General features: G+C 47.6%; 2 protein-coding genes across 5 annotated transcripts; both read left to right on the top strand.

Annotated features, from left to right (window-relative positions):
* The first annotated feature begins 486 nt into the window (after positions 1-486).
* Positions 487-3,885, top strand: marveld3 (MARVEL domain containing 3). Its single transcript, XM_061222415.1, has 4 exons — positions 487-623; positions 1,234-1,506; positions 1,764-1,861; positions 2,306-3,885. Exons 2-4 carry the CDS (start codon positions 1,271-1,273, stop codon positions 2,908-2,910), a joined length of 939 nt encoding a protein of 312 aa, XP_061078399.1. The 5' UTR covers positions 487-623; positions 1,234-1,270; the 3' UTR covers positions 2,911-3,885.
* Positions 3,886-5,551: 1,666 nt separating this feature from the next.
* On the top strand, positions 5,552-26,723 carry LOC133111843 (CD82 antigen-like). Of its 4 annotated transcripts, none has more exons than XM_061222465.1 (9): positions 5,552-5,697; positions 11,181-11,253; positions 12,848-12,920; positions 17,772-17,896; positions 19,602-19,676; positions 20,471-20,569; positions 21,714-21,887; positions 24,208-24,291; positions 24,596-26,723. In XM_061222465.1, exons 2-9 carry the CDS (start codon positions 11,191-11,193, stop codon positions 24,671-24,673), a joined length of 771 nt encoding a protein of 256 aa, XP_061078449.1. In that variant the 5' UTR covers positions 5,552-5,697; positions 11,181-11,190; the 3' UTR covers positions 24,674-26,723. The 4 variants fall into 4 exon arrangements, with proteins under 4 accessions (XP_061078449.1, XP_061078448.1, XP_061078451.1 ...); XM_061222464.1 differs by lacking the exon at positions 5,552-5,697 and adding an exon at positions 5,894-6,014; XM_061222467.1 differs by lacking the exon at positions 5,552-5,697 and adding an exon at positions 6,265-6,387.
* The last annotated feature ends 604 nt before the right edge of the window (positions 26,724-27,327 follow it).

Consider the following 27,327-nt stretch of genomic DNA (forward strand, 5'->3'; position numbering starts at 1 on the left):
GTATGTATTAATGTAATTAAAAATGCTTCATCATCCATGCCTGCCTATTGTGCATTCAACATCTGTAAACAACTGATAGTAACACACAGTGCTCTAAATCTGTGTCTTTCTTACAACTTATTTTTCTCTGTGTTGCATTAACTGGATAGTATATCTTCAAAACGTCACCATTTTCTGTTGCTTTCACAATTTAGGGAACCCATTGGAACAACTACATTGAGAAATTACCATTTGTGCACTGAATGAATGTCAACCATGCATTTCAGATGCAATTCTTCAGTTACCTCAACGTGTCAAATAGGATTCGTCGTATTTTAACGAACCAAATGCAAATATTACTACAATATCCACTTTAGTAAAGCAGTAAGTAGGCTACTGTTAGTTTAGTTTTTTGGTGGTTTTGGCTTCTCACACAGTTTCGTCCAAAAGTGTAGTGTGACGTGTAGAAAGAAGGGCGGAGTTAAGAACAGAGCGCTCAGGTAAGGGAAGGCACTTCTCGCCAGCAAGCGACACATCTTGGGAGTTACAGCAGGTTGCTGTTTACAGATAACCTAAACTACAGAACAGATTAGATAGGCTTCGCGAAACAAAGATACTGTTCGCCTACTCGGCGGCAAATAAAGGTATTCTAAAATGGTTACCTACATTAGCGCGTTATTCGCGTAAACTGCGGTGATTCAGGGCTGCTATTTTGTACTAAGTATTTAACACTAGGTTGCTGACTGAAAATAAGTGTTTGTAGCGTCATGTTTGTTTATGACAACTGCCTCTGTGATTGTGTTGTGCCCCCCCCCCCCCCCCCCCAGATCACTATTTTAAGGAGTAACATCCAAGTAAATTGTCTGTGAAAATAATATGTTGGGAATTTCTTGCGGAACAAGTTTCTGTCAGGTGACCCAGTAAATCTGAAATTTGAGCTGTTTCAATGTTATCCATTGGTGATTGGGGTGGGTCTACCTCGGTTTTCTCATTTGTTTACAGTTTCGCTCACGTTAGCTTTCGTTCTAGAAAGACTAGTTATTAGGCAGTGTATGATCCAGAAACTATAGCTATCTGGAACTATAAATTATAGAAAACGATAAAAAACCATGAAATAATATGATTACTTTGATTATACAAGGTTATACAAGATCACTTTTTCCCAGAGCGTTCCAAATAAGACGCAAAACATGCGGACATTTAAAATTTATGAATCAGTGTTTCAAATCAAATTAATTCAGAGTTTATTTTCAGCTTTTTTTTTTAAGCTGAGTGAACAGACCCGAGGCCGATGAGGAAGTCGGAGGGCGGCAGGCACTATGAGAGTTCTCCGAATGGAGGAAGGGATCCGCAGCGCGATCGAGACCATCCTCGGAACAAGCGGAGAGCGGAGGACAGGAGAGACGATCAACGTTACAGAGAGGAGAGAGACCCAAGACAGGACCGGAGGAATGGTAGAGAAAGAGAATACCCCGACAGAGCGAGGGACACCCCACCTTACAGGGACTCAAGGGAACCTCAAGAAACGTAAGAAAAGATCACCCCCGGTCCAGCTGGCGGGACTACAGGCGTTCTGGAGATTAACGGCATGTGCCCAAGTCTGGAAACCCTGTTAATCATCATTATCTTTAACTACATTTGTCTTAGGGGAGGGCTACTCGTTATTAGTTCGCTTAATCGGTTATTTTGGTTGTTTTGTCAGTGTGTCGGCTATTTTTGTTCATGTTAACCCACACCGTGAGCAAGATTCTCGACTTGGGTTTAAAGTCGTTCTGTTCTTACAGGTACACTCCGTCTCCTGTGCCCCCCACAGAAATGGACCGTCATGAACCACAGTTCAAAGAAGCGCTTTACAACTTCAGATACATTTTAACATCAAGAGGTCAGTGGATTGTGTCCATAACAATTTATATATTTACAACGCAGTCAGGGTCAGATTGCGTATATGTCGCTGTTGGGTTGCCTGGGAGAAGAGAGGTGGAATGCAGCTATACTGGTTAGTCGGGACGCAATCACGTGACCAAGCCTGGGAACAACGTGAAGGTTTTCGGGAACTGCACTGCATTTGTTGGTTGGTGTCTCTCATTTAGGCTTAATGTTACACATTAAGCGTGTTTTGATTGCTCTGGTGTAGCCATGATGAGATTGAGCAAGGCCCTTAACCTCACATTGCTCCCGGAGGGGGAATTTTTATTTTATATTTTCTGTATTCTAATCTCTCTCTCTCTCTCTCTCTCTCTCTCTCTCTCTCTCTCTCTCTCTCTCTCTCTCTCTCTCTCTCTCTCTCTCTCTCTCTCTCTCTCTCTCTCTCTCTCTCTCGGTACAGGGTTGTGCCAGGTGATGGATTTCTTTGTGAACATGCTGATAGTGATCTGTGCGGGAGTGTCCCACAGCTCCTCTGGAGGGTACCGGAATCTGGCCAGCCTCGGCGGGATCTACTCTTACTACTTTGGGGGAGCCAACGCCTTCACGGGAGCCGAGGCGGACCGGGTGCAGGAGCTGGACAGGCTGTTCTACCAGCTCAAGCTGCCCCCCTACGTGTTCAGCATGGCGGCCGGCGGGGCCCTGATGGTCTACAGCCTGGCCGTGCTGCTGCTGGGCGTGTTTCGGGTGCCCTTCCGCTGGCCCGGGGCGCTGCTGGGGGAGGGGGTCCTGGACGGGCTCATCTCCCTGGGGTACATCCCTGCGCTGGCCTTCTACTTCATCAAGATCCAGGAGAGCTACAACTCCCCCATCTGCAAGGAGCGGGAGGAGCTGTACAAGAGCAAAGGCCACCAGGGCTTCGAGTGCCAGCTGCATGGGGCGGACATCGCCGGGGGGCTGTTCGGCGTGCTGGGGGTCATCGCCTTCGCCTTCAGCGCCGTGCTCGCCATCCGGGCCTTCAGGGAGGTGCGGGAGCGCAAGAGGCGCCGGGCCCAGCAGAACATTTAGACCCGGTTCCTGTCCCCCCAGTCACGACAGCTGGGAGGACTACCAGCTTTATCGTTCATTTATACAACATTTTCCATTCGGAGCCTGTAGCCTAGTGGCTATGGTACATGACTGAGGCAGCCTGTAGCCTAGTGGCTAAGGTACATGACTGGGGCAGCCTGTAGCCTCGTGGCTATGGTACATGACTGGGACAGCCTGTAGCCTAGTGGCTAAGGTACATGACTGGGGCAGCCTGTAGCCTCGTGGCTATGGTACATGACTGGGACAGCCTGTAGCCTCGTGGCTATGGTACATGACTGGGGCAGCTTGTAGCCTTGTGGCTAAGGTACATGACTGGGACAGCCTGTAGCCTAGTGGCTATGGTACATGACTGGGACAGCCTGTAGCCTTGTGGCTAAGGTACATGACTGGGGCAGCCTGTAGCCTAGTGGCAAAGGTACATGACTGGGACAGCCTGTAGCCTTGTGGCTAAGGTACATGACTGGGACAGCCTGTAGCCTTGTGGCTATGGTACATGACTGGGACAGCCTGTAGCCTTGTGGCTACGATGAGCAGCGATGAGATCTTGAGTAAGGCCCTTAACCTCACATTGATCCAGGGAGGAACTGGTGCAATTTGTCTAATCAACTTTAAGTCGCTTTGGACAAAAGCATCAGCTAAATAACAAATTATTTCAAATTATAGGTGGGATTAGAACCAATATCTGATCAGAGGATATCTAAAGATAATGTTTATATCTAGTGGAAAGACAATTGGAGTTTTTCTTTAAAAAAATTAATCCATATTTCTTAGTCAAAGATATACATCCCTCTAATTAACTTTTGAATTTTTCAATGGCTACCATTGCCACGTTTAGTTTTTTGTACACTGTAAAATGTTTTAAATGGTCATTTTATAATGTGAAAATCTCGTCATTTTTATGAACAAAAATGAATTTTGTATTCGTTTTTAAAAAAAATAAATGCTATAAACACAGGTTCTTACAATTTTTTTATATCAGGACCCAATTTTGAATTTTTTTTCATTTCAGAGACATCAAACACATATACTTACAACATAACACAACACAGACAAGTGGACTACACACCCGTCAAATACACGTATCAATCAACCATTCGAGTCTTTGCTCAGGACCTTGAGTAGAATCAGAAACCGTTTAACACCCCGGCACCACTACAGTCATTGTCTCGTTATGAGGCTCTCTCTCTGGGCTGTTTATTTAGTGGAAACATATTCCGCATGAGTGATTAGGGGGATTAATCTCGGCAGAAAAGAGGACCAGGCGGCTTTTTCATTTGCTATGGTCGGTGTTTGACTGAAGTGGGTCCTTGGCAACAGGAATTCTGGGTAAAATGCATATTTATGTTTCACATCGATCAGCAACAGGAAGGTTGCACCATCACCATCTGCCTGCTCAGTCTGAGACATGTTTACAATGGGAGTGCAGAGAACATTTCATTCATAAAGGAAAGAGCTGTGTGTGTGTGTGTGTGTGTAAGAGAATGTGGTGTGTATGTGTAAGTCTGTGTGTATGTGTGTAGAGTGTGGTGTAGATGTAAGTCTGTGTATGTGTGGAGAGTGTTTGTGGGTGCTTGTGGTAAATGGATTTATATATATATCTGCATTTATATAGGCCTTTTAACAAAGCACTGTACAACCGACCCTCCGACTGCTAGGCGACTGCTCTTACCTCCTCAGCCAATGTCGCCCCCTAGTGTGTATGTGTAAGTCTGTGTGTTTCTGTGTAGAGTGTTTGTGTGTGTGTTTGTGGATGTGTGTAGAGTGTGTGTGTAAGTCTCTGTGTATGTGTCTGTTAAAAGTGTTAAAGTGAGAGAAGGCTTGGCTGTACAAACAATGACTTTTTCCCACCAATGTGCTGATTCCAGGTGAAGTGATGGCGTCTGATGTCCCCAACTGTCAAACACTGCCCCCTATCTGTGCACCTCGGAACTGCGTTTAGAGGAGCGCTCGGATGACCTGTCTTCCCGGGGAGCTCACGTGCTGTATCAGCGTCACAGAGTGATGAGAATTCAGTTTTACACATTAAGATTATTGGGGAGGATTGGTCTCTCGGCTACTGAACTTCCCGTAGCTACTGACAACTCTTTCCGCAGAATGATCCTCAGATTGTATTTTGTTTATTTTGCGAAAGGACCACTTCCTTTTTTCAATCTGAAATAAATTCGAAGTCATTTTTTTCCCCGCTAACTCATGAAGTGAGAAAGAAAGCTGCTGTTGTCAGTTTGCATTTACTCTAGATTATAATCGAAAGAACACACGGATAATTTAACTCAAAATGTTCACTCGTGTTGAATACACTGGGACCCCGTGGCTTCTCCGTCCTAATCAGGCGTTTTTATTTTGGAGACTTCCGCTCAGTTTTCAAGCCTGCAATCTGTCTCCTCAATTGAAACAATCTGTAATTTTCCGTTTCCAGAAGTTCAGCCTTGCAACACATCCGATTAAAAGGAAACATTTGAATCAAAAGCTCTATGTTATTCTTTAGCAGAACAATGCACCATTCGTACCGCTGTATACAAATAAAAAATGACTAATGAATTAGTAGTCGTTTTTTATCATACTTCAGCATCTTATAACCGTCATCTGTGGAAGAGAGTGGGTTAAGTTAAGAGCGCAATTCCAGTATCTGCCACACGGGGGAAACCACTAAACTTTCCCAGACCTTAGCAAACTTTAGCGCTTTTATGCTCACAACGCGCTGCTTGGTCTTCAGAGAGCACCGCTGACATCTGTCGCACATTTGTCATTACTTATTTTCCAGAAAACGTAAGTAATTGGTTTTGAGAACCTTTTGTGAATTAAGACAAAAGTGTAAAATTACGCGTAACCTTTTTTCCTTCATGTTTTCATTGGCGTATTTTTTAATAGCCTACATAGCTAGCTCGCTAACTAGCCAGCAAAGTTTAGAAAGTTTTTGTTTATGGAAAATCGGTCTCGTTTTATAGTTGTAGGCTAATTTTGCGACAGACACTGAGAACGAGACAAAGATTCCAAGATTGTTACGAGCATGAGCTCTGCGCGTGGAAAGAGTGTTCTGTTGCTCAGAATAACGTTAGGCATTCAAGCGATTAGATGCGAATAACGTAAGTCAATGATTCTCAAGTGCGACGCTTCTTTTTCGGATTTTGTGTTAAATTAATTGGCTTTGATGATGTGGCATTGAATGGAAGTTGTAGTGTCCACTTATCCGCATTGTATAATCGAAAGCAGGTGTTGGCGATCGGGGTGGACTGTGGTAATGCTTGCTTACGTGTAATACAACGTTTATCTATTTTCGCTTTTTGTATTGCCTCTTTTGGCTGTGCTGGTTTTGGTAACTGGGGCACTGGCACCAGCTGGATCTCGGACACATAACCGCTGTGTAATACGCTCTCATTAGAGTCTAGCCTGTTTTGTTTTTTGTTTTCTCCCCCCACTTGCGTTGAGGATTAGGCTACGTTACTCACAGGTGTTCAGGTACATTTTGACCTGCAGTGTAAGCTGGAGACTGGCGGGGTGGGATGGATGGATGGATGTCAGTTTCTGGATGTATTCTGGCTGAAAGTTGTTCAAAAGGGGGCAGTCTGTTGAGTTACTCACTGACATTTGGTTCCTGGCAATGGCGATTGACGGTCCAGTAGGATTATAATCAGTGATGTTATTTTTACAGTGTCAGATTGAAAACGAGTAGTCTATACTTGAAGTGTTATCTCCACTGTTACCGTACATAAAGCGCAATACTTTGAATAGACACATGGGAACATGGAAATTTAGCAACGCATTTTTGAGTCTCATTTTTAATATGCAAAGAAACAAACATGGTACATGGTTTGTGTGAAAACGAAACGTTTCTGTGCTTTTGGGAAATTACATTGTGGGATGTGTTGTCGGGTTTCAGTCTTTTGGCCTACTCCAAAAGCAGCTTCGTGTGTCAACAGAAAACTGTTGTAAACTAATGATTCCGAACAAAATACAACGTGACGGCACTGTTCGTGAAATAACACTATAGCTGTGTTAGGAAGTTACATTATTGTATGCAGCATAAACAATGTAGTATAGCCAATCCTAGTCTTCACAGTGCTGTCTAAATGTATTTTAGCCAAATAGCGGGTGCTGATGTCGATTGCACTGAGTCAACCAGGAGTGGGTCCACTACTCATGGTCCAGTCAATGCTTTAGGCCTATTCGTCGATCTTGTTCTGAGTCCGACCACATAAACGTGGTTGTGTTGCTAGGTTCTTGGGCAAAACACGGCGGAAACGTCAGGGTAAGTACCGAAACCCCACCGCCGCCGCACATCCATCCAATTGCCACAGTAAATGGGCCCACGCGAGGGCATGGCGCGCGGGGAAACTGAGTCACTCCTGCTGTGATATTTCGCAGCTTCGCTTCGGAAACCGTCGTCGACGCAACCTGTGAGGCCACCGTTCTGGAATTTACCACAGACCACATTTCCCCAGTGACGTCAGCGTTGAATCACAGTCAGTATCCTGGCCATGCGACAGGTGCAAACCTGGGCTACACACAGAGCCCGATAAAGAACCGTCGAATTAAGTTTATTTTTTAAAGCATTTTGATTTGCTTTTATTAAAATCTGAATGTTCGAGAAAAGTCTGGACAATCAAGCTTTTATTTACATTCTGTTTTAATGTTTTACACACAAGAACAGTTTGTGTGTAAATTATATGCATGTAAATAACACTGGAGGGGCCACTGCAATCTCTGAGTTAGCCTGCTGACCATTCAACACGGACTGTCCACCATATTCAGAATAAAAGTAATTTCTGGTACGATTGTAGTGGGTTTTCTTGCATTCTCATCGATCTGAGGGCATTATTGTTTTTAGGTGTTACCTGCTTGAAGATTCGGCACATTTATGTATACACCGTATGTGTCCCAACACTGGCCATGTGTTTTGTGTGCATTGTGGGTAAGGTTTGGCAGGCTGTGGAATCAGGCTGACCACCAGGGCGGTGCTGTGGGACCCTCAGGGTGAACCCCCTCACTGCGCCCGGCTGCTTGGCCTGAATGCCCTGTGTCCCTGGCTGGCGTATTCACCCGTTTCACAGAATCTTTTTGGGGAATCCCTTTTTTTAAACTAAAAAATAAACAGAAAAAATAAGAGTGAATCTGTTGCCCTGTGTTCTGTGTGGTGAGGTCTGGAGCCGCGTTCTGCTGCCTTGGCTTGTTTTTGTCCGTACCTTTCTGAACGCGCTGCCTTAGCCTCGTGTTAGTAAACCGGAAATGTGCCAAATTTTATTTGTGCGTTTTTATTTTCCACAGTTTTCCTCTGGTCGGTTATAAACTGGGTTTACCAACATGTGGTTCTCATTATGCCTTCCTCACACAGACAGCCTTGTGCTTAAATAGTTTCCCCGTCTCTCTCGTAAACAGACATCTCCTTATTGGGCCTGATTCATAACTGAACAGAGAAATCTTGAAGGGGGCTTTGGAGAGAGCCGGGGGGGCCAGACAGCCAGATCAGAAGCGCTGATTTGAAGGGTTTCCTGTGTTGTGTTTCCATGATGTTGTAACCCTCGAATTGTCCTCAGTGCAACAAGCAAATTGTGTTTCTGTGATACGGGCAGACTACATTATGGACAAAACCTTTCATACCGGGAAAGCTTTTGTAAATTACCAACAGTTTCCAAAATAAACATCCAAGTTTCTTTGAAAATCCGGAGTGTTTTTAGACATTCCCAGCTCGTAGAGAGTGAAAGTATTTGAAATACTGATTAGGAAATAGTGCGGAAGTCCGCCCCACAAAACCTCCCATTTCCCTCAAATGATATGACAAAATGGGTGCCTGTAGGCCGCTCTCTCTCCTCCCTCTCTCCCTCTCTCCCTCCATCTCCCTCCCTATATCTCGCTCTCTCTCTCTATCTCTCGCTCTCCCTCTCTCTCTCGCTCTCCCTCGCTCTCCCTCCCTGTATCTCTCGCTCTCCCTCTTGCTCTCCCTCCCTCTATCTCTCTCCTCCCTCTCTCTCTCTCTCCTCTCTCTCGACGGCGTGCTGAATCGCGGCGGAGCTGTGTTGCTCTTTGGTTTTCCTGCGGTGTGATGGTGTGGCAGAGCCGTTGTCCTTCGTGTCGGGAATGCTGTAATCATTCTGGGAATATTATCTGTGCGGCAAAAACGATTGTGAGACATGTTTTGTAAACATTGTTTCCAGAATGTTGACCACAGTTGTCCTCACTCACTGGACTTCAAGGTGAAGTGCTGTGGGGGGTGAAAGTGTTATTATAATCAGTGTGTCAACTTAGTACAGGCTGTGCTGTCATAGACTGACGCTGATACGGCCGTTAAGCTCCCTGTGTTCTGGGAAAGGGAATTTAACCCATTTCAGTTTTTAAGAGGTTACCCCCTCATCCTTATTGTAGTGAGGTCTGCCTTTCAACCACGTCTCCTGTTTTGCCTTCTGAAACTACATCTCCCACAATGCATTTTCTTGCCTACGAAAACGCACAGTGCAAGTGGCAGGCATTTGCATCCAACAAACTCTCTGAAGGAGTTACAGAAGTTTTTTGTATTATGTTTTCAGTCTTGCTTTCTGCACTGAGACTGACCTGTGTGCTCTTTTCCCAGGGCCTCACACGCACACACACACACACACACACACCTCACACACACACTCACTCACACACACACACACACTCCGTAGCCCTGCTGATCTGGGGAAATGAAGCTGGCTTTAGGGCTCGACCTCAACATTCACCATCCTCAAAGATTCTCCCTTTAGGGTGTGTGTCAGAGTAGGTTCAGTGTGGGGGTTTAGAGTAAGGGGTGTGTGTGTGTTTCCTTGTTTCTTTGTGTGTTTGCGGATTGTTTTATTCATTGATATCTACCTGATTGTGCAGATCGCTGCAGACAGCCGTCATGTTCACTCCTGTATCAGAGGCGACAGTAAAACATTTATACCAAGTGCGTATATACACACACACACCTCACACACACCTCACACACACTCTCTCACACACACACACACACACCTCTCACACACACACTCTCTCACACACACACACACACACCTCACACACACCTCACACACACCTCACACACACTCTCTCACACACACTCTCTCACACACACTCTCTCACACACACACACACACACACACACACACAGCCTTATCTGAGACAAACCAGATGAACACACTCATTCAGTGATTCAGTGCAGCATTTGGCAGGAAGTTGTGAGATGTCAGAAACTGAATGAGTGGGATAATTCAGTTATTCCGAGCAGTCCTGAGACCGACAGATGCTTTGTTATCTACAGTTTCACAGCTGAGCACCTTTAACCCTCACGCACATTACTGTACAGGGTGTGTGTGTGCGTGCGTGCACGTGTGCACGTGTGTGGTGGTTGTGTGAGATAACCGTGGGCATAATTAGCCGGCTTGTGTGGGTGACTGTGGTGAAGTGTTCATAAGTGTCGTAATATACGATTGGTTGTAAAGCCAGGAACATAAGTCCAGTACACCGGGTAGATAGGCCAAGTCTGTAACTACCATACCCAGGCAACTACAACTTGAGGAGCTACAGTACAGAGACAAATACAAAGCCAAAATCAAAGATTATAGTATAAAATACAAGGGGTTAAAGATAAACAATAACAAGTGACAATAGATTAGAGGACTCCTGCAGAGGAGTTAAGGTGAGGAGGTGAGTGAGGAGGCGAGCCTTCAGACTGTGGTGAAAACGGGCAGTGAGTGAGTTCTCACGGGATGGGGAGGTTGGTCCACCACTGGGGAGTGAGGGTGGAGCAGCTCTGCGGTCAGGATGAGCGAGTCGGGCTGAGGCAGCAGAACTCTCAGAACCTGTGGCTCCAGAGCTGGGCTTCCCCGCTCATGTCCTGTCCTGCATCCTCAGTGCCCTCATCGCCCGGCTGACAGGAAATCCCGCTGTCGGAGAGTTTTCACCCCAAAGATGCTCGTGGAAGCACAAATCAGGCCACTGCTGCCATTTTATGTATTTACTTATTTAACCAGGATGTCCCGTTGAGATAAAAATGTGTCTTTTTTCCAAGATGAAGACAGAGTCTGTGGTGTGAATATGTGAGACACACAGCCCTGTGCGGGGCTGTTAAACCTGCCGTGTTACACTTCATCACCCCTGCTGTCCTGCCCTCTCGTCTATCAATCTTAGTTCCTGTTGACGGGTGTCTGCCCCCCCCAGGGCAGATAACGGCTGTGATCTTATCTGCTGCCTGTTACTTGCTGATTTGGTTATGTGGCTGAGATCCTCGCACCTGATTGGTTCTTTCTCTCCCACAGCTCCAGAGCCATGGGGAAAGGCTGCATCACCGCCACCAAGTACTTCCTGTTCCTGTTCAACCTGCTGTTCTTCGTAAGTCCCTGCTCACCTGACCACATCGCGTTCAGCATGTCCATGTTCGGGATTAGACCCAGTAACCTGCTGTAGTGTTTGGGATTAGACCCAATGACCTGCTGTTGTGTTGGAGATTAGGCATAAATATCCATATCAGAGATCAGAAGAGTCAGATAACGGGCCCCCTACAGGGAGTGCACGGCGTTCAGGGCGTTCAGGGCGTTCAGGGCGTTCAGGGCGTTCAGGGCGTTCAGCGTGTTCAGGGCGTTCAGGGCGTTCAGAACCTTTGCTGGCAGCTGCTGGTGTTTACGGTGAAAAGAGGAGTTTGATTCAGACAGGTGGAGTTTGATTCAGACATGGGGAGTTTGCTTCAGACAGGTGGAGTTTGATTCTGACAGGTGGAGTTTGATTCAGGCAGGTGGAGTTTGATTCAGGCAGGTGGAGTTTGATTCAGACAGGTGGAGTTTGATTCAGACAGGTGGAGTTTGATTCAGACAGGTGGAGTTTGATTCAGGCAGGTGGAGTTTGATTCAGACAGGTGGAGTTTGATTCAGACAGGTGGAGTTTGATTCAGACAGGTGGAGTTTGATTCAGACAGGTGGAGTTTGATTCAGACAGGTGGAGTTTGATTCAGACAGGTGGAGTTTGATTCAGACAGGTGGAGTTTGATTCAGACAGGTGGAGTTTGTTCCCCAGTGTGGAGTTTCACTGCCCTTCTGCAGGCCTGTGATATTTGAATACTTTGCTGATGTTGAGAGGGTCTGAGTGTGCAGTGCCTGAGGCCACTGTTCACAGGTAGCCGCCCAGGTGTACAGGACAGGAGAGTGAACACCAGCAGCCCGCACTCACACTCCTGTTTGTTTTAAATATTTAATCTCCACACAGAGGAGTTTAGGATGTCCTGATGCCCTCCCCCGCGCACTGAAGCGCTGTCCTGAACAACAAAACAAACAAACAACGAACGGGTGTCAAGTACACACTCCGGTTAAATCTGCCTCTACACTACACACTCAGGTTAAATCTGCCTCTCTACACTACACACTCAGGTTAAATCTGCCTCTCTACACTACACACTCAGGTTAAATCTGCCTCTCTACACTACACACTCAGGTTAAATCTGCCTCTCTACACTACACACTCAGGTTAAATCTGCCTCTCTACACTACACACTCAGGTTAAATCTGCCTCTACACTACACACTCCGGTTAAATCTGCAGGAGTTGGATTCAGAAAGTAAATGTGAGTGTGTGAGTGTGTGAGTGTGTGAGTGTGTGAGTGTGTGAGTGTGTGAGTGTGTGAGTGTGTGTGTGATCCTCGCTTCCCTGACAGATCCTTTTTGCTGTAAATGGATGCGGTTAGGGTCCGGCCCGGTGCTGGAGTGTTGAGTGTGTCTGGAGTGTTGAGTGTGTCTGCAGTGTTGAGTGTGTCTGCAGTGTTGAGTGTGTCTGCAGTGTTGAGTGTGTCTGCAGTGTTGAGTGTGTCTGTAGTGTTGAGTGTGTCTGCAGTGTTGAGTGTGTCTGCAGTGTTGAGTGTGTGAAGGTTCAGCAGACTGCCCTCTCTGTCCACCTTTTACATTTCTCTCTCTTTTTTTTTTTTTTTTTTTTTCTCCTAGATTTTCGGAGCCCTGATTTTAGGATTTGGACTGTGGATTCTTCTGGACAACCAGAGTTTCATCGCGGTCCTGCGTGAGTGCCTCCTTCGCTGTGCGGTTTGGTAACTCGTGGGATTCCCAGAGTCGGTGACACCGGAACATCGGGGCTGGAGCAGAGCGTTCCCAGAGGAACCCGCAGTGGGATGTGGAAAATCTGACGCTTAATCAAAACGTCCTGAGCCCAACACATCTGCATTCTTCAACCCTGCACTTTGCAAAAAGAATTAAGCATTACAATAACCAGCTGCAGAATGAGCTTCAAATATTTCTACTGAAAATAGGCAGTCAGTAAAGGATTATTAGGTATTTATTAGACTTATTTATTAGGCTGGCGGCGCGGATGGTGCGGTGGGTAGCACTGCCGCCTCACAGCAAGGAGGTCCTGGGTTTGAATCCCGGTCTGTGTGGAGTTTGCATGTTCTCCCCGTGTTCATGTGGGTTTCCTCCGGGTACTCTGGTTTCCTCCCACAGTCCAAAGGCTGATTGGAGAGTCTAAATTGAGTGTGAGTGAATGGTGTGTGTGCCCTGCGATGGACTGGCGACCTGTCCAGGGTGTATTCCTGCCTTTCGCCCAATGTATGCTGGGATAGGCTCCAGCCCCCCTGCGACCCTGTTCAGGATAAGCGGGTTGATGAATGAATTAATTTTTTTGGCTTATCGGTCATCTCCTGCTGCAGCTTATGCACTTAAGAGGTTTGACGTGTTGCGTTTTCAGAGTTGCTCTTCTGGTTACCACTGCGTGGTTAATTGCGTTACTGTCACCTTCCTGTCAGCTTCGACCATTCTCCTGTGACCTCTCTCATTAACAAGGCCTTTCTGCCCGCAGACCTGCTGCTCACTGGTTGTTTTTTGGTTATTTGGTGTGTGTGAGAGCTCAGTGCAGCTTGCAAATGTTCATGGATTTCTCCATTTTTAGTCTGTATTTGGTAAGACTGACTGTATCAGTATCGGTAGGTATCATGCATCAGGGTTCTTTTGGTCATACCCCCCCCCCCCCACCATATCAGCAGAGAAGAGCAAACAGAAGCCCCTTTGTGTCGTTGTTAGCTTTATTGCTAGCCTTATCGCTAGCCCGCAGGTGCTCTCCCTGTTAGCACACTGGGCTCTTATTAGCCTGGTCTTGGGCTGATTCTCATGCAGAACGAGCAGCCCGTCAGCGAGGACAAGCCAAAGCTCTCCGCTGAACGAGCAAAAGGCCTAAAAAAAGAAAGAAGGAAGAAATGGGTTTTATGGATGGAAACAGTCCATAACTTTCCTCCTGAATCATCAGTAATGGTTTCAGTGTGTGGCGAGGAGAGAGAGAGTGAGTTATCACATGACCGCTGAATCCAGTAGCTGTTCTCTCTGAAACTAGTGTGCGCGGTCATTTTACTTGGCTTTGCAAAACGCTGGCAGTTTTTTTTTTTTGCCCTTTAGAGCAGTGTTCAGAAGCCAAACTGAAGGAGCTTTTGAAAGCCAGCAGTTGACTTGTGGAGCAGAACTAATCCCTGAAAATGCACTGTAGTCTCTGGGGCGTTGACGCTGCAGTTCGTCTGTCGATAGGAAATGTTTCGGTTTTAAAACTGAGTAGCAGGGACTGATGGGAGCAGCGGGCTCTCTCTGCGTGAGCGTTCCCGTTTCCTCCCGGTCAGTTTTCCCCCCGGTCAGTTTTCCTCCCGGTCAGGTTTCCTCCCGGTCAGGTTTCCTCCCGGTCAGTTTTCCTCCCGGTCAGTTTTCCTCCCGGTCAGTTTTCCTCCCGCTCAGTTTTCCTCCGGCACCTGTGTGCGGTGTCGTGGGCGGAGCGGCAGGCCCTGTGTGCGGAGTCTCGTTGTTTTCCCTCTCGTTCCTCCCGGCCGAGGCTGGGGCATTCCCGAGCGTTCCCGAGCGTTCCCAGGGGAAAACTGAAATCCCCTCATCCGCTCGCTCCTACTCCACGGGCGGGAGGGGGGGTCAGAAAGAACTGACTCCACGAGTGTATTTACACACCCCCTCTTCCTCCTCATCCTCCTCCTCCTCCTCCTGAGGAGCTCCACTTGAGCTACAGAAAGCAGGAACTGTTTTTTCGGTTTTGCACACTCACACTCACACACACACACACACACTCACACACTCACTCACTCACTCACTCACTCACTCACACACACTCACTCACTCACTCACTCACTCACTCACTCACTCACTCACTCACTCACACTCACTCACTCACTCACTCACTCACTCACTCACTCACTCACTCACTCACTCACACACACACACACACACACACACACACACACACACTCACACTCACACTCTCACACAGACTCGCACTCACAGACACTCACAGACACTCACACACACACACACACACACACACACACACTCACACACACTCACACACACACACACACACTCGCACTCACGCACGCTCACAGACACACACACACACACACTCTCACACACACTCGCACTCACAGACACTCACAGACACACTCACGCACACTCACAGACACACACTCACACACACTCACACACACTCACACACACTCACACACACTCACACACACTCACACACACTCACACTCACACACACTCACACACACTCACACACACACACTCACACACACACACACACACACACACACACACTCACACACACACACACACACACGCACTCACACACACACACACACTCACACACACTCACACACACACACACACACACACACACACACACACACACACACTCACACACACACAGAGTCTCTTCAGTGCAGGCGATATTCATCTGAATCCCCAGCTGCAGGCCTTTTCATGGGATCTCCACGATGAATGAATGGAGATATTTATTTTGTTTAAAAACCCCTGACCCCCCCCCCCCCGACACCACCCAATTTCTGACTTCCCGTTCCTTCCCCACTGGACGCCCGTGTCCCTGACCTCATCTGCCATGTGAGTGTCCTGGTCCAGTTCCGTGCAGTGCTGTACTGTGTCTCATCCCTCCCTCTCCAGCAGCTTAGAAACGCGTTAAAACACGTCCCCGCTGACACACACGGATCCTCATGCGAGCCTGTGTACAATCGGGTGCGGATGAGGCCAGGAATGGAGAGCTGTGATTGGTCGAGCCCCTGCAGGCTCTTGAGTGGGAGATTCAGTGGAACTCTCTGCGGGCGTTGCCACGGGAACGTAGCGGTGGGGCGGGTCGAGTTACTCTCGGGAGAGAGGGGCGCGGCGGGGGCGTGGCTGTGGTGCTGCTGAGCGGAGCGACAGCGTAATTAGCGCGGATTCGTCGAGTTTCCTTTATAAATTACTCAGCAGGAGCTGGGTCTGTCATGACCTGTTCTCTGAAAAACCCCAAACAGACACCACGTCGTAACCCCTCTCATATTAACTGTGCAGCCAGATGACCGGCCGTAATCAGAGGAGAAGTGAAGCTGAGCACGGACAGCAGCTGCAGTCATCCCCCAACATTAATGTAGTGCCTACGCGTTGAGTATTAATGTAGTGCCTACGCGTTGAGTATTAATGTAGTGCCACGTGTTGAGTATTAATGTAGTGCCACGCGTTGAGCATTAATGTAGTGCCTACGCGTTGAGTATTAATGTAGTGCCTACGTGTTGAGTATTAATGTAGTGCCTACGCGTTGAGTATTAATGTAGTGCCTACGCGTTGAGTATTAATGTAGTGCCTATGTGTTGAGTATTAATGTAGTGCCTACGTGTTGAGTGTTAATGTAGTGCCTACGTGTTGAGTATTAATGTAGTGCCACGTGTTGAGTATTAATGTAGTGCCACGTGTTGAGTATTAATGTAGTGCCTATGTGTTGAGTATTAATGTAGTGCCTATGTGTTGAGTATTAATGTAGTGCCTACGCGTTGAGTATTGAGCGTTGAGGCATTATTTCAGTAAAGGTGTAAAACGGTGTTTAGTTTCCGTTAAACGACGTTTGTAGCTGCACAAACAAAAAACATTCCAGCAAAGAGTCTGAGTTTGTGAGTGTCAGCGTGCAAACCTACAGCATAGGGCAGTGTCCCAAGAGTCAATGGCTGTAGTTCAGCATCGTGACTCATTATTCTCCTGTGTAATGAAGGGAAACGCTTCAGACGTTTGATGGGGTAATGCACGCGGCTGTGTGGAAGGGCATGTTGAAACACAGGTTTCCTTCCTGTCTGTCTGTCTGGTCATGCTTCACCATTCCATAAATATGCTCTCACCACAGCGACACTCTCTGTCTGTGACATTTATACACTACGACTTCTGAACACTACTGCTACTACTGCCCACTACTGCCACTGCACACTACTGCACACTACTGCCACTGCACACTACTGCACACTACTACTACTGCTACTGCTACTGCTACTGCACACTACTGCCACTGCACACTACTGCACACTACTGAACACTACTGCACACTACTGCATACTACTGCACACTACTGCTATGTATGACAGTTTCCTGTGTATGTGGGTTTTATGTATGACAGCTTCCTGTGTGTGTTGGGTTTGTGTGTGACAGCTTCCTGTATGCTGTGTATTGTATGTATGACAGTTTCCTGTGTGTGTTGGGTTTGTGTGTGACAGCTTCCTGTGTGTGTTGGGTTTGTGTGTGACAGCTTCCTGTGTGTGTTGGGCTTGTGTGTGACAGCTTCCTGTGTGTGTTGGGTTTGTGTGTGACAGCTTCCTGTGTGTGTTGGGCTTGTGTGTGACAGCTTCCTGTGTGTGTTGGGCTTGTGTGTGACAGCTTCCTGTGTGTGTTGGGCTTGTGTGTGACAGCTTCCTGTGTGTGTTGGGTTTGTGTGTGACAGCTTCCTGTGTGTGTTGGGCTTGTGTGTGACAGCTTCCTGTGTGTGTTGGGCTTGTGTGTGACAGCTTCCTGTGTGTGTTGGGCTTGTGTGTGACAGCTTCCTGTGTGTTGTGTGTTGTAGAGGAGTCGTCGGCCACGCTGAAGGTGGGCTCCTACATCCTGATCGCGGTGGGCTCCCTCTCCATGCTCATGGGCTTCCTGGGCTGTGTGGGGGCCGTGCACGAGATCCGCTGCCTGCTGGGCCTGGTGAGTCCTCCTGAAGCCCAGCCGGGTCCCGTTAGCGGGGTCCCGTTAGCGGGGTCCCGTTAGCGGGGTTCCGTTAGCGGGGTGTGTTAGCGGGGTCCCGGGTCTGTTGTTATTATTATTATTGCCTAATGTTTAGGTGCCTCAGCAGTGTGTCCCCAGGTTCCTGTAAAGGGGTCTGCAGGGGTGATGGGAACTGTAGGAATATTAACCCTCATTCTGAACTACAGCTCCCTTTGTCCCACACTGCTGAACCCTGCCCTGCTGCTCTCTGGCCTCTCCTCTGAGTCCTCCTGAGAGTCACGCTTATGAAGCTCTTTTCATTTCCCCTGAGAGAATACTGAGGCACCGCTTTCCTCCATCGTGAACTACCACAGCTGGGTTCAACACAGTCTGCCTTTCATCAGCGCTCCATCCATCCCTCTACCCATCTATCCGTCTGTCCATCCATCCATCCATCTATCTATATCCATCCATCCGTTTTCTTAAACCGCTTATTCCTGGGGTGGGTCATGGTGCTGCTGGGGCCTATCCCAGCATGCTTTTGGAGAAGAGCAGGAGGGCACCCTGGACCAGAGGCAGGGCAGTCTGTCAAACACAAGAAGTAGAAAATACACTCAGTGTACAGTAAGTTAATGTCACACTGCAAAAGTCAAAATTTAACTCCATCTCAACAAGAATTTCAGTCTTATTGAGACTTAAACCTTATTTCATTTCTTTCTTTTTTTTAAAGAATATCTTTAGTTTTTTTGCTAAAAGTAATGTAAGATAAAAGTAGTGCTTATGAGCTACAACAGTTGAGAGATCTTATTCTTTTTGAAAGACTAAAATGCTCGTTAAGTCACATTTTTTTGCAGTGCAAATTGTCACGTGTCATCCATATCCGTATGTGGTCACTGATGTGGTAACAAAGTGGGGTATTTTGGGTGTGTAGTTGGGGAAGTTGTGCGGGGGTTACCGGGTGAAATGTGAATGAGGCAGACAGTTGGGTCATATCGCGTCATGTGACCGCCCCCACAGAGCGTGTTCTGTTCACCATCGTGGAGAGTGTAGATTGGGGAAACACCAGCTGCCTGTTATCAAAGAAGACTCCGCCTGCCATCTGTCTTCTCTCCGTTGGCGATGGGGAATTCTGGTTTGGGCCCGGGGTTCTCCCACAGAGCAGTGTGATTTCCTGTAAACCAGCAGTAAAAATGAAAGTGAGGGTTAGATAACTGCGTGCGTGCGTGCGTGCGTGCGTGCGTGTGTGAGCGAGAGAGAGAGAGTGTGTGGTCATCAATGAGATGCTGTGGCTGTTCATATTGGGGAAAGTTTTACCAAAGATTCTTTAGTCTCACAAGATGCTGAATTCCGGGCTTCCTCCCATCCTCCTGGTCTCAGGAATGGAAGGGAGTGAACTGGGAAGCCGATGGGAAATGCACAATGCTGTTTACGTTCGGCAGGGACGGACAACGTTGCGAGTATATCTGAACTACAGGAGATTCTGGTGCTGAATCGCAGTTTCCACAGTGGTAGACTCAGTGGTATCACTCACAAACATTAATATTCAGAAGATTCATTAACAAGAAGTTTGCGCTTCAGCTGTTGGGAGGTAGTTTCAGTGTTACACACACAGAGCTGATGAGATTCTGTGATGTCATCGGTAGGGACAAGGCTTAATGATTGAAATGGCTGACCCATTCTATCCCATGATCCTCTCTGTCTGCAGTACTTCATCTGCCTCCTGCTGATCCTCATCTCCCAGGTGACGGCGGCCGTACTCATCTACTTCCAGAAAGACCTGGTGAGTGTCTCAGCCAGTCACCTCCACCGCTGCCCCTGCATCAGCCAATCACCTCCATCGCTGCCCCTGCATCAGCCAATCACCTCCACCGCTGCCCCTGCATCAGCCAATCACCTCCACCGCTGCCCCTGCATCAGCCAATCACCTCCACCGCTGCCCCTGCATCAGCCAATCACCTCCACCGCTGCCCCTGCATCAGCCAATCATCTCCACCGCTGCCCCTGCATCAGCCAATCATCTCCACCCTGCCCCTGCATCAGCCAATCATCTCCACCGCTGCCCCTGCATCAGCCAATCACCTCCACAGCTGCCCTCATTGTCCACATTATGTTCTTTTGAACCAGGTTCAGGGGTCTTGACCTGGCTGTCTGGGGGCTGAATGTCTGGGTTTAAATGGGTTGTGAAATCTGGTTAAACATGAAGTACGATCTGAGTTGTCGGTCCACCCACGCAAACTCAAACCCAACACTCAAAGCAGCGGCAGGGCCGAGCATCAGTGTGTAGTAGACATAAATTCTCCTGCAGAAGACCTATAAAAACACCTTCCTAAGCACTACATCGCACATTCGTAAGCACAACATAAGCGCTTGTGTCAATAACCGATATAAGGGTCTAGGGTCAGTTACATTGCTGTCGTGATAATGTCACTTGCTGCATCAGTGTTGACATCGCACTCCATGTGCATATTTGCTGTTATGAATGCTGATGTTGTGATTATGCATGTGCTGAGAGCTCTAATGTTCCTGATTTAGTTAACCGTTTTTCGTGTTTTTGCGTTGTTATTTTCGTTCCAGCTGAAGACCGAGATGTCGGACATTGTGAGTAAGATCATTGTGGACTACAGTGGGCAGAACTCCACCACAGAGCTGGCCTGGGACTACATCCAGAGATCGGTGAGCCAGGCTGGAGTGTGGGGTGTGGGGTGTGGGGTGTGGGGTGCGCAGTGTGTTCGGTGAACAGTGATGCCACGCTCTGGAGCTGATGTTCTGAGTGGCTCCTTCTGCCATGGCACACATATGGATGGACACACACACACAGACACACACACAGACACACACACAGACACACACACAGACACACACACAGACACACACACAGACACACACACACACACTGGTTTTCACTCAGCTCTGATATTACCTGTGGTTATGTTCTCTTGGCCCCCACTTCCATTCTCCCTCTGTTCTTACTCTGCTCTCTGGTTCTACACCTCCCCCCCTTCCTTCTCTCTCCCTCTCCCTCTCCCTCTCCCCCTCTCCCCCTCTCTCTCTCTCTCTCTCTCTCTCTCTATCTTGGTCTCCCTCCCTCATCTTGTCTTGTTTTAGCCGATGGTATGTGATGTATGATGTGATGTACGAATGATATGTAATATGTTTGCTGCGTAGTGTGTATATGTATATGTGGTGCGTGGTATGTTATATGTATGTATGATGTTTGGTATGTGGTTTAAAATTGTGGTGTGTGGTACGTGGTTTGTAATGTGTGGTGTGTGGTACATGGTTTGTAATGTGTGGTGTGTGGTACATGGTTTGTAATGTGTGGTGTGTGGTACATGGTTTGTAATGTGTGGAGTGTGGTTGTTAATGTGTGATGTTTGGTACGTGGTTTGTAATGGGTGGTGTGTGGTACGTGGTTTGTAATGTGTGGTGTGTGGTACATGTTCGTAATGTGTGGTACATGGTTTGTAATGTGTGGTACATGGTTTGTAATGTGTGGTGTGTGGCACGTGGTTTGTAGTGTGTGGTACATGGTTTGTAATGTGTGGTGTGTGGTACATGGTTTGTAATGTGTGGTGTGTGGTACATGGTTTGTAATGTGTGGTGTGTGGCACGTGGTTTGTAGTGTGTGGTACATGGTTTGTAATGTGTGGTGTGTGGTACATGGTTTGTAATGTGTGGTGTGTGGTACATGGTTTGTAATGTGTGGTGTGTCGCACGTGGTTTGTAGTGTGTGGTGTGTGGTACGTGGTTTGTAATGTGTGGTGTGTGGTACGTGGTTTGTAATGTGTGTGGTCTCTCTCTCTCTCTCTCTGATCAGATCCATTGCTGTGGCTGGACCGGCCCAGGTAACTGGACAGAGAACACGGTGATTAGGAACAGCTCCCAGCCCCTGTACCCCTGCTCCTGTTGGGACCCCGACCTCTCGAAGGAGTCCACCCCGGAGAGCGGCTTCTGCACTGCCCTGTCCCCCACCTGGCCTGTCTACAGCACGGTACTGTCCCCAATCCACACTAAACCCACACCCTCACCCCAAACCCACACACTAAACCCACACCCTAACCACACACTAAACCCACACCCTCACCCCAATCCACACACTAAACCCACACCCTAACCACACACTAAACCCACACCCTAACCACACACTAAACCCACACCCTCACCCCAAATCCACACGCTAAACCTACACCCTAACCCCAAATCCACACACTAAACCCACATCCCAATCCACACTAAACCCACACCCTCACCCCAAATCCACACGCTAAACCCACACCCTCACCCCAAACCCACACACTAAACCCACACCCTCACCCAAATCCACACACTAAACCCACACCCTAACCACACACTAAACCCACACCCTCACCCCAAATCCACACACTAAACCCACACCCTCACCCCACACCCACACACTAAACCCACACCCTCACCCCCAATCCACACACTAAACCCACACACTAAACCCACACCCTCACCCCACACCCACACACTAAACCCTCACCCCAAACCCACACACTAAACCCACACCCTCACCCCAAATCCACACGCTAAACCCACACCCTCACCCCAAATCCACACACTAAACCCACACCCACACCCCAAATCCACACACTAAACCCACACCCTCACCCCAAATCCACACACTAAACCCACACCCTCACCCCAAATCCACACACTAAACCCACACCCTCACCCCAAATCCACACACTAAACCCACACCCACACCCCAAATCCACATACTAAACCCACACACTAAACCCACACCCTCACCCCACACCCACACACTAAACCCACACTCTCACCCCAAATCCACACACTAAACCCACACACTAAACCCACACCCTCACCCGACACCCACACACTAAACCCACACCCTCACCCCAAATCCACACACTAAACCCACACACTAAACCCACACCCTCACCCCCAATCCACACACTAAACCCACACCCTCACCCCAAATCCACACGCTAAACCCACACCCTCACCCCACACCCACACACTAAACCCACACCCTCACCCCAAATCCACACACTAAACCCACACCCACACCCCAAATCCACACACTAAACCCACACCCTCACCCCAAATCCACACACTAAACCCACACCCCAAATCCACACACTAAACCCACACACTAAACCCACACCCTCACGCCACACCCACACACTAAACCCACACCCTCACCCCAAATCCACACACTAAACCCACACCCTCACCCCACACCCACACACTAAACCCACACCCACACACCACACCCTCACCCCAAACCCACACACTAAACCCACACCCTCACCCCAAATCCACACGCTAAACCCACACACTAAACCCACACCCTCACCCCAAACCCACACACTAAACCCACACCCTCACCCCAAATCCACACACTAAACCCACACCCTAACCACACACTAAACCCACACCCTAACCACACACTAAACCCACACCCTCACCCCAAATCCACACACTAAACCCACGCCCACATCCACACCCTCACCCCAAACCCACACACCAAACCCATCGGCCTGTCTACAGCAGGGTACTGTACATGGTACAAAGGGTTTCTGAGCATCCAGTCATGTGAAAAAATTTGGAAACCCCATGAAATATTTTGTGCTTATTAAAGAAATATGGACATATCAATATTTGATCTTCTTTCAAACAATATCTGTATATAAAGGTGATGTAATTGAACCAAAAACCAAAATTTAACTTTGTTATGTATTTAATAAAAAAAGAACAAAGATGCCAACACCATATGTCCTAATCACTGGTATTGCCCCCTTTGGCTGAAATAACCTCAGTTCCTTTAACCGTCTACGAGTCTCTGACATCGACTGGGACTCCTCCCACTCCTCCATGCAGGATTCCGTCAGCTGTGTGATGTTTGAGGGGTTTCCTGCATGTACTGCCTGTTTCAAATCACCCCACAGCATTGGATTCAGATCCGGGCTTTGACTTGGCCATTCCAGAACTTATTTTGAGCCATTTACTGGAGCGTTTTGGGTCATTGTCATGTTGCGTGGTCCACATCCACTTCAGCTTTAATGTTTGGACAGATGGTCTCACATGTTCCTCAAGCGCCCTCTGATACAATAAAGGATTCATAGTGGATTCGGTGATGGTGAGCTGGCCAGGCCCTGCTGCAGCAAAGCAGCCCCAAACCATCGCATTTCCACCCCCATGCCTCACAGTTGGTATGAGGTTCTCTTTCACACTCTCCCCCCTCTCTCTCTCTCTCTCTCTCTCTCTCTCTTTCACACTCCCCCCCCCCCCCCCCCCCTCTCTCTCCCTCTCCCTCCCCACAGGGCTGCATGGTCAGTGTGGAAAACTGGATCCTCAGTAACTCCGGAGTGATCTTGGGAATCTCAATCGGAGTGGCCGTCGTTGAGGTATTTCCGCTACGCTAATATGCTAACGCACGCCCCTCAAGGGTTCTGATTATCTGTATGTTTACACTAGGAGTCGGAACTGTACTTGTCCTCTCAGGTCCTCTTCACACTTGTACTTGTGTTTGATTTGCACTTTGTTGTACGTCGCTCTGGATAAGAGTGTCTGCTAAATGTAATGTAATGTAATGTAATGGATACCTGCCTCATCCCCTCCACACTAATGCATGCATCCTAAACTGCCCCTGGGTGTGTAGTGTAGTGCTCTGGGTGTGTTGTGATCAGTTTGTTTTTTTTTCCTTTTCAGCTGTTGGGGATCATTTTGGCTGTTTGTCTGTGCAAGAGCATCCACCAGGAGGACTACTCCAAAGTGCCCAAATACTGAGGAGCCACACACTCACACTCTCTCTCTCTCTCTCTCTCTCTCTCTCTCTCTCTCACACACACACACACACACGCACACACACACACACACATACACACACACACACACACACACACACACACACACACACACAAGGTGAAGGTGCTATTTCACAGGAAGGTCTTTGCGAAGTATAACATCTCTATAATCTCTCTAAGCTCCTCCCCCTGCCGGGTCTCTGAGTCTCATTGGCCCTGACAGAGAGAGAGAAGAAGAATCTCAGCCAATCACGTTCTTCGCTCATTTCCGGAAATCTTTGAAACCGGTTAGATGTTGAGTTTTGTTCCGTTTTCAGTTTCAGTGCTTTGTATTGGTCTGTCCGGGTTTTGTGAGAGAGCACATGATGATGAGCCGTTTAATGACGCTGACTGGGTGGGTGGGGCTTGTCTGAGTGGAGTGGGGTGCTTTGGGGGAGTGTCACTGGGTCACATAAGCCACACCCTGGTCTGAAAAACACTCCGTTTCCTGATAAGTGCTTATCTTTCTCCTCTTTTCCTTGCTTTTGACCCGAAGTGTGTTCACGGTCCGCCATCTTTAAGGACATTCCGACCTGTTAAATGTTCCTTCTAGGAACTAGAAGTAGAAGTTAAGAACTCCCACACTTTCCTTTCTTGTGCGGAAAATGAGTGCATCGTTTGTGGAAATATTTTTCCTGAAGCCTGACGTATAAATGATCGACCTGTGGGTCCACCTCTCCCCATCTGTAACTGTTGTGGCTTCAAACTGATTCGAATTCACATTCTCGATTTCCCCGTCTTCATTTATTTTTCTTGCCGCATTTCTTAGCCTCTTCTCATGGGTGGAGCTAGGAGTAGATAAAGAACAGGAGGAGAAGAGGAGAAGATTAGGGATTGGAGGGAGCTATGGTGGACCTGGGAGTGTCCTGATTGGATGAGACCTGTGCAGGGCGGGGCAGGGCAGGTGGTTTTGGGTAACCCCTGACCCCTGACCCCTGACCCCTGATCACACTTCTCCAGCATCCAGCAGAGGAGTCTTTGCTAGCAGGAGAGAACAGGGCCCTGCTTCACAGAGCAGGATTATATTACATAACAGTTATTCAAAGGGACTTACAGTTGATTAGACTCAGCAGGGGACAGTCCCTGTGTCTCCATGACAACGCTGCAATTGGAATAAGATTTCCAGTGAGGGATTTATTTTCTATTTTATTTTTTGCATGAAGTTCTTATGCTAATTATGTGTTTATCTATGTGTGCATTCTTATTCTTTTTTTTTTTTTTTGGAATAGGTGTGTGAGTGTGTGAGTGTGTGAGTGTGTGAGTGTGTGAGTGTGTGAGTGTGTGAGTGTGTGAGTGTGTGACATTTCTTTGCGAGAGAGAGCGCGTGGTCTTTCCTCTGACACTGGGAAGTCCCACTTTCCTGATGCATGCTGGAACATTCCGCGGGGGGCGTTGGCCTTCCGTTTTCACGGGCTCGTGGATGTCTCCTTCAGAAGGTTTTTGCTGTAACAGGAACTCGCACACCTGATTTAATGACTGAACCAATCAAACTACAAAAAAGGCCTAGATTAGTGAGATCAGGTGTGTGAGTTCCTGGTTGCATTAAAACCTTCTGGCGCGTGGGTCCTGAGGACTGGAGCTGGGAAACACTGCCCTGTAGGGCTGCTGGAGAGGGGAGTCTCATGTCCAGTCAGGGAATTTAAGGGAATTAAGATCTAAGAAAATCGATTCATTGATTTAAAGTCCTGGACGTTTCAAGATGATTCCTGTGTTGAGTTGGAGGGGTGGGACATCACCTGGGACCCACCGGATTTCTGTACAGAAAATGTTTCCAATGTTGAAATCACTGATAATTTTTGTGAATGTTACTTTTTGATGAAGGCTTTTAACTTTTTTTTGGTCTTTGTTTTATTTCCAGCAAGTTAAGATGATTAATTGTCCAGTTTCATTAACATATACTGTACAGAATTTTGTTTAATCTTGAAGTCTTTTGGAAATAATGACCATTTCGAAAATTAGTAATTCTGTTCAATTGCTTGAAGTACAATAATAAAACAAACTCAAAATACTGATCATCTCTGCCTGATTTTTATTGCAGAAATATATATATAGATATAGATATAGATAATCTGGTTAGATTTGAATGAAATGCATGCCGTCTTTGTGCTGAAAAATGCACAAAATCACAAATGACTTATGACTTATTTGTATAGGGCTTTTCACTGATGACCTCACCAAAAGACGCTTCACAGAGTGACAGAATGAAAGAAAACATGGGGAATGCCAGCCCTGAGCCCCCAGATAACACGAGGTGACGAATACCTACTCGGAGAAAAACCCTCAAACAGTGGTGAGAAAAACTCCCCAGGGGAAGAGATCTATAGGAACCCGGCTATATAGGTTATACTGGCCTATAGGTCGATATAGTAACATGTTCAGGTATTAAACTAGCAGGTAATCTATAAAGTCAACAGGATGGGTGTAGAGTATGCAGTTCAGAGGGGAAGGGGATAAATCCCTAATGCATAATAAGTGAGAAATTCCATCTCCCCATTTCTGATAATTATATTAAAACCATAACAACGCACACCTTCTGTGAGTGTAACCTGCGATGTTAGCATGTGGCTAAACCAGAAGTCATAACAACGCACAGTCTGT

Source organism: Conger conger, chromosome 15 (genome assembly GCF_963514075.1).
Source record: "Conger conger chromosome 15, fConCon1.1, whole genome shotgun sequence".
Taxonomy (NCBI): domain Eukaryota; kingdom Metazoa; phylum Chordata; class Actinopteri; order Anguilliformes; family Congridae; genus Conger; species Conger conger.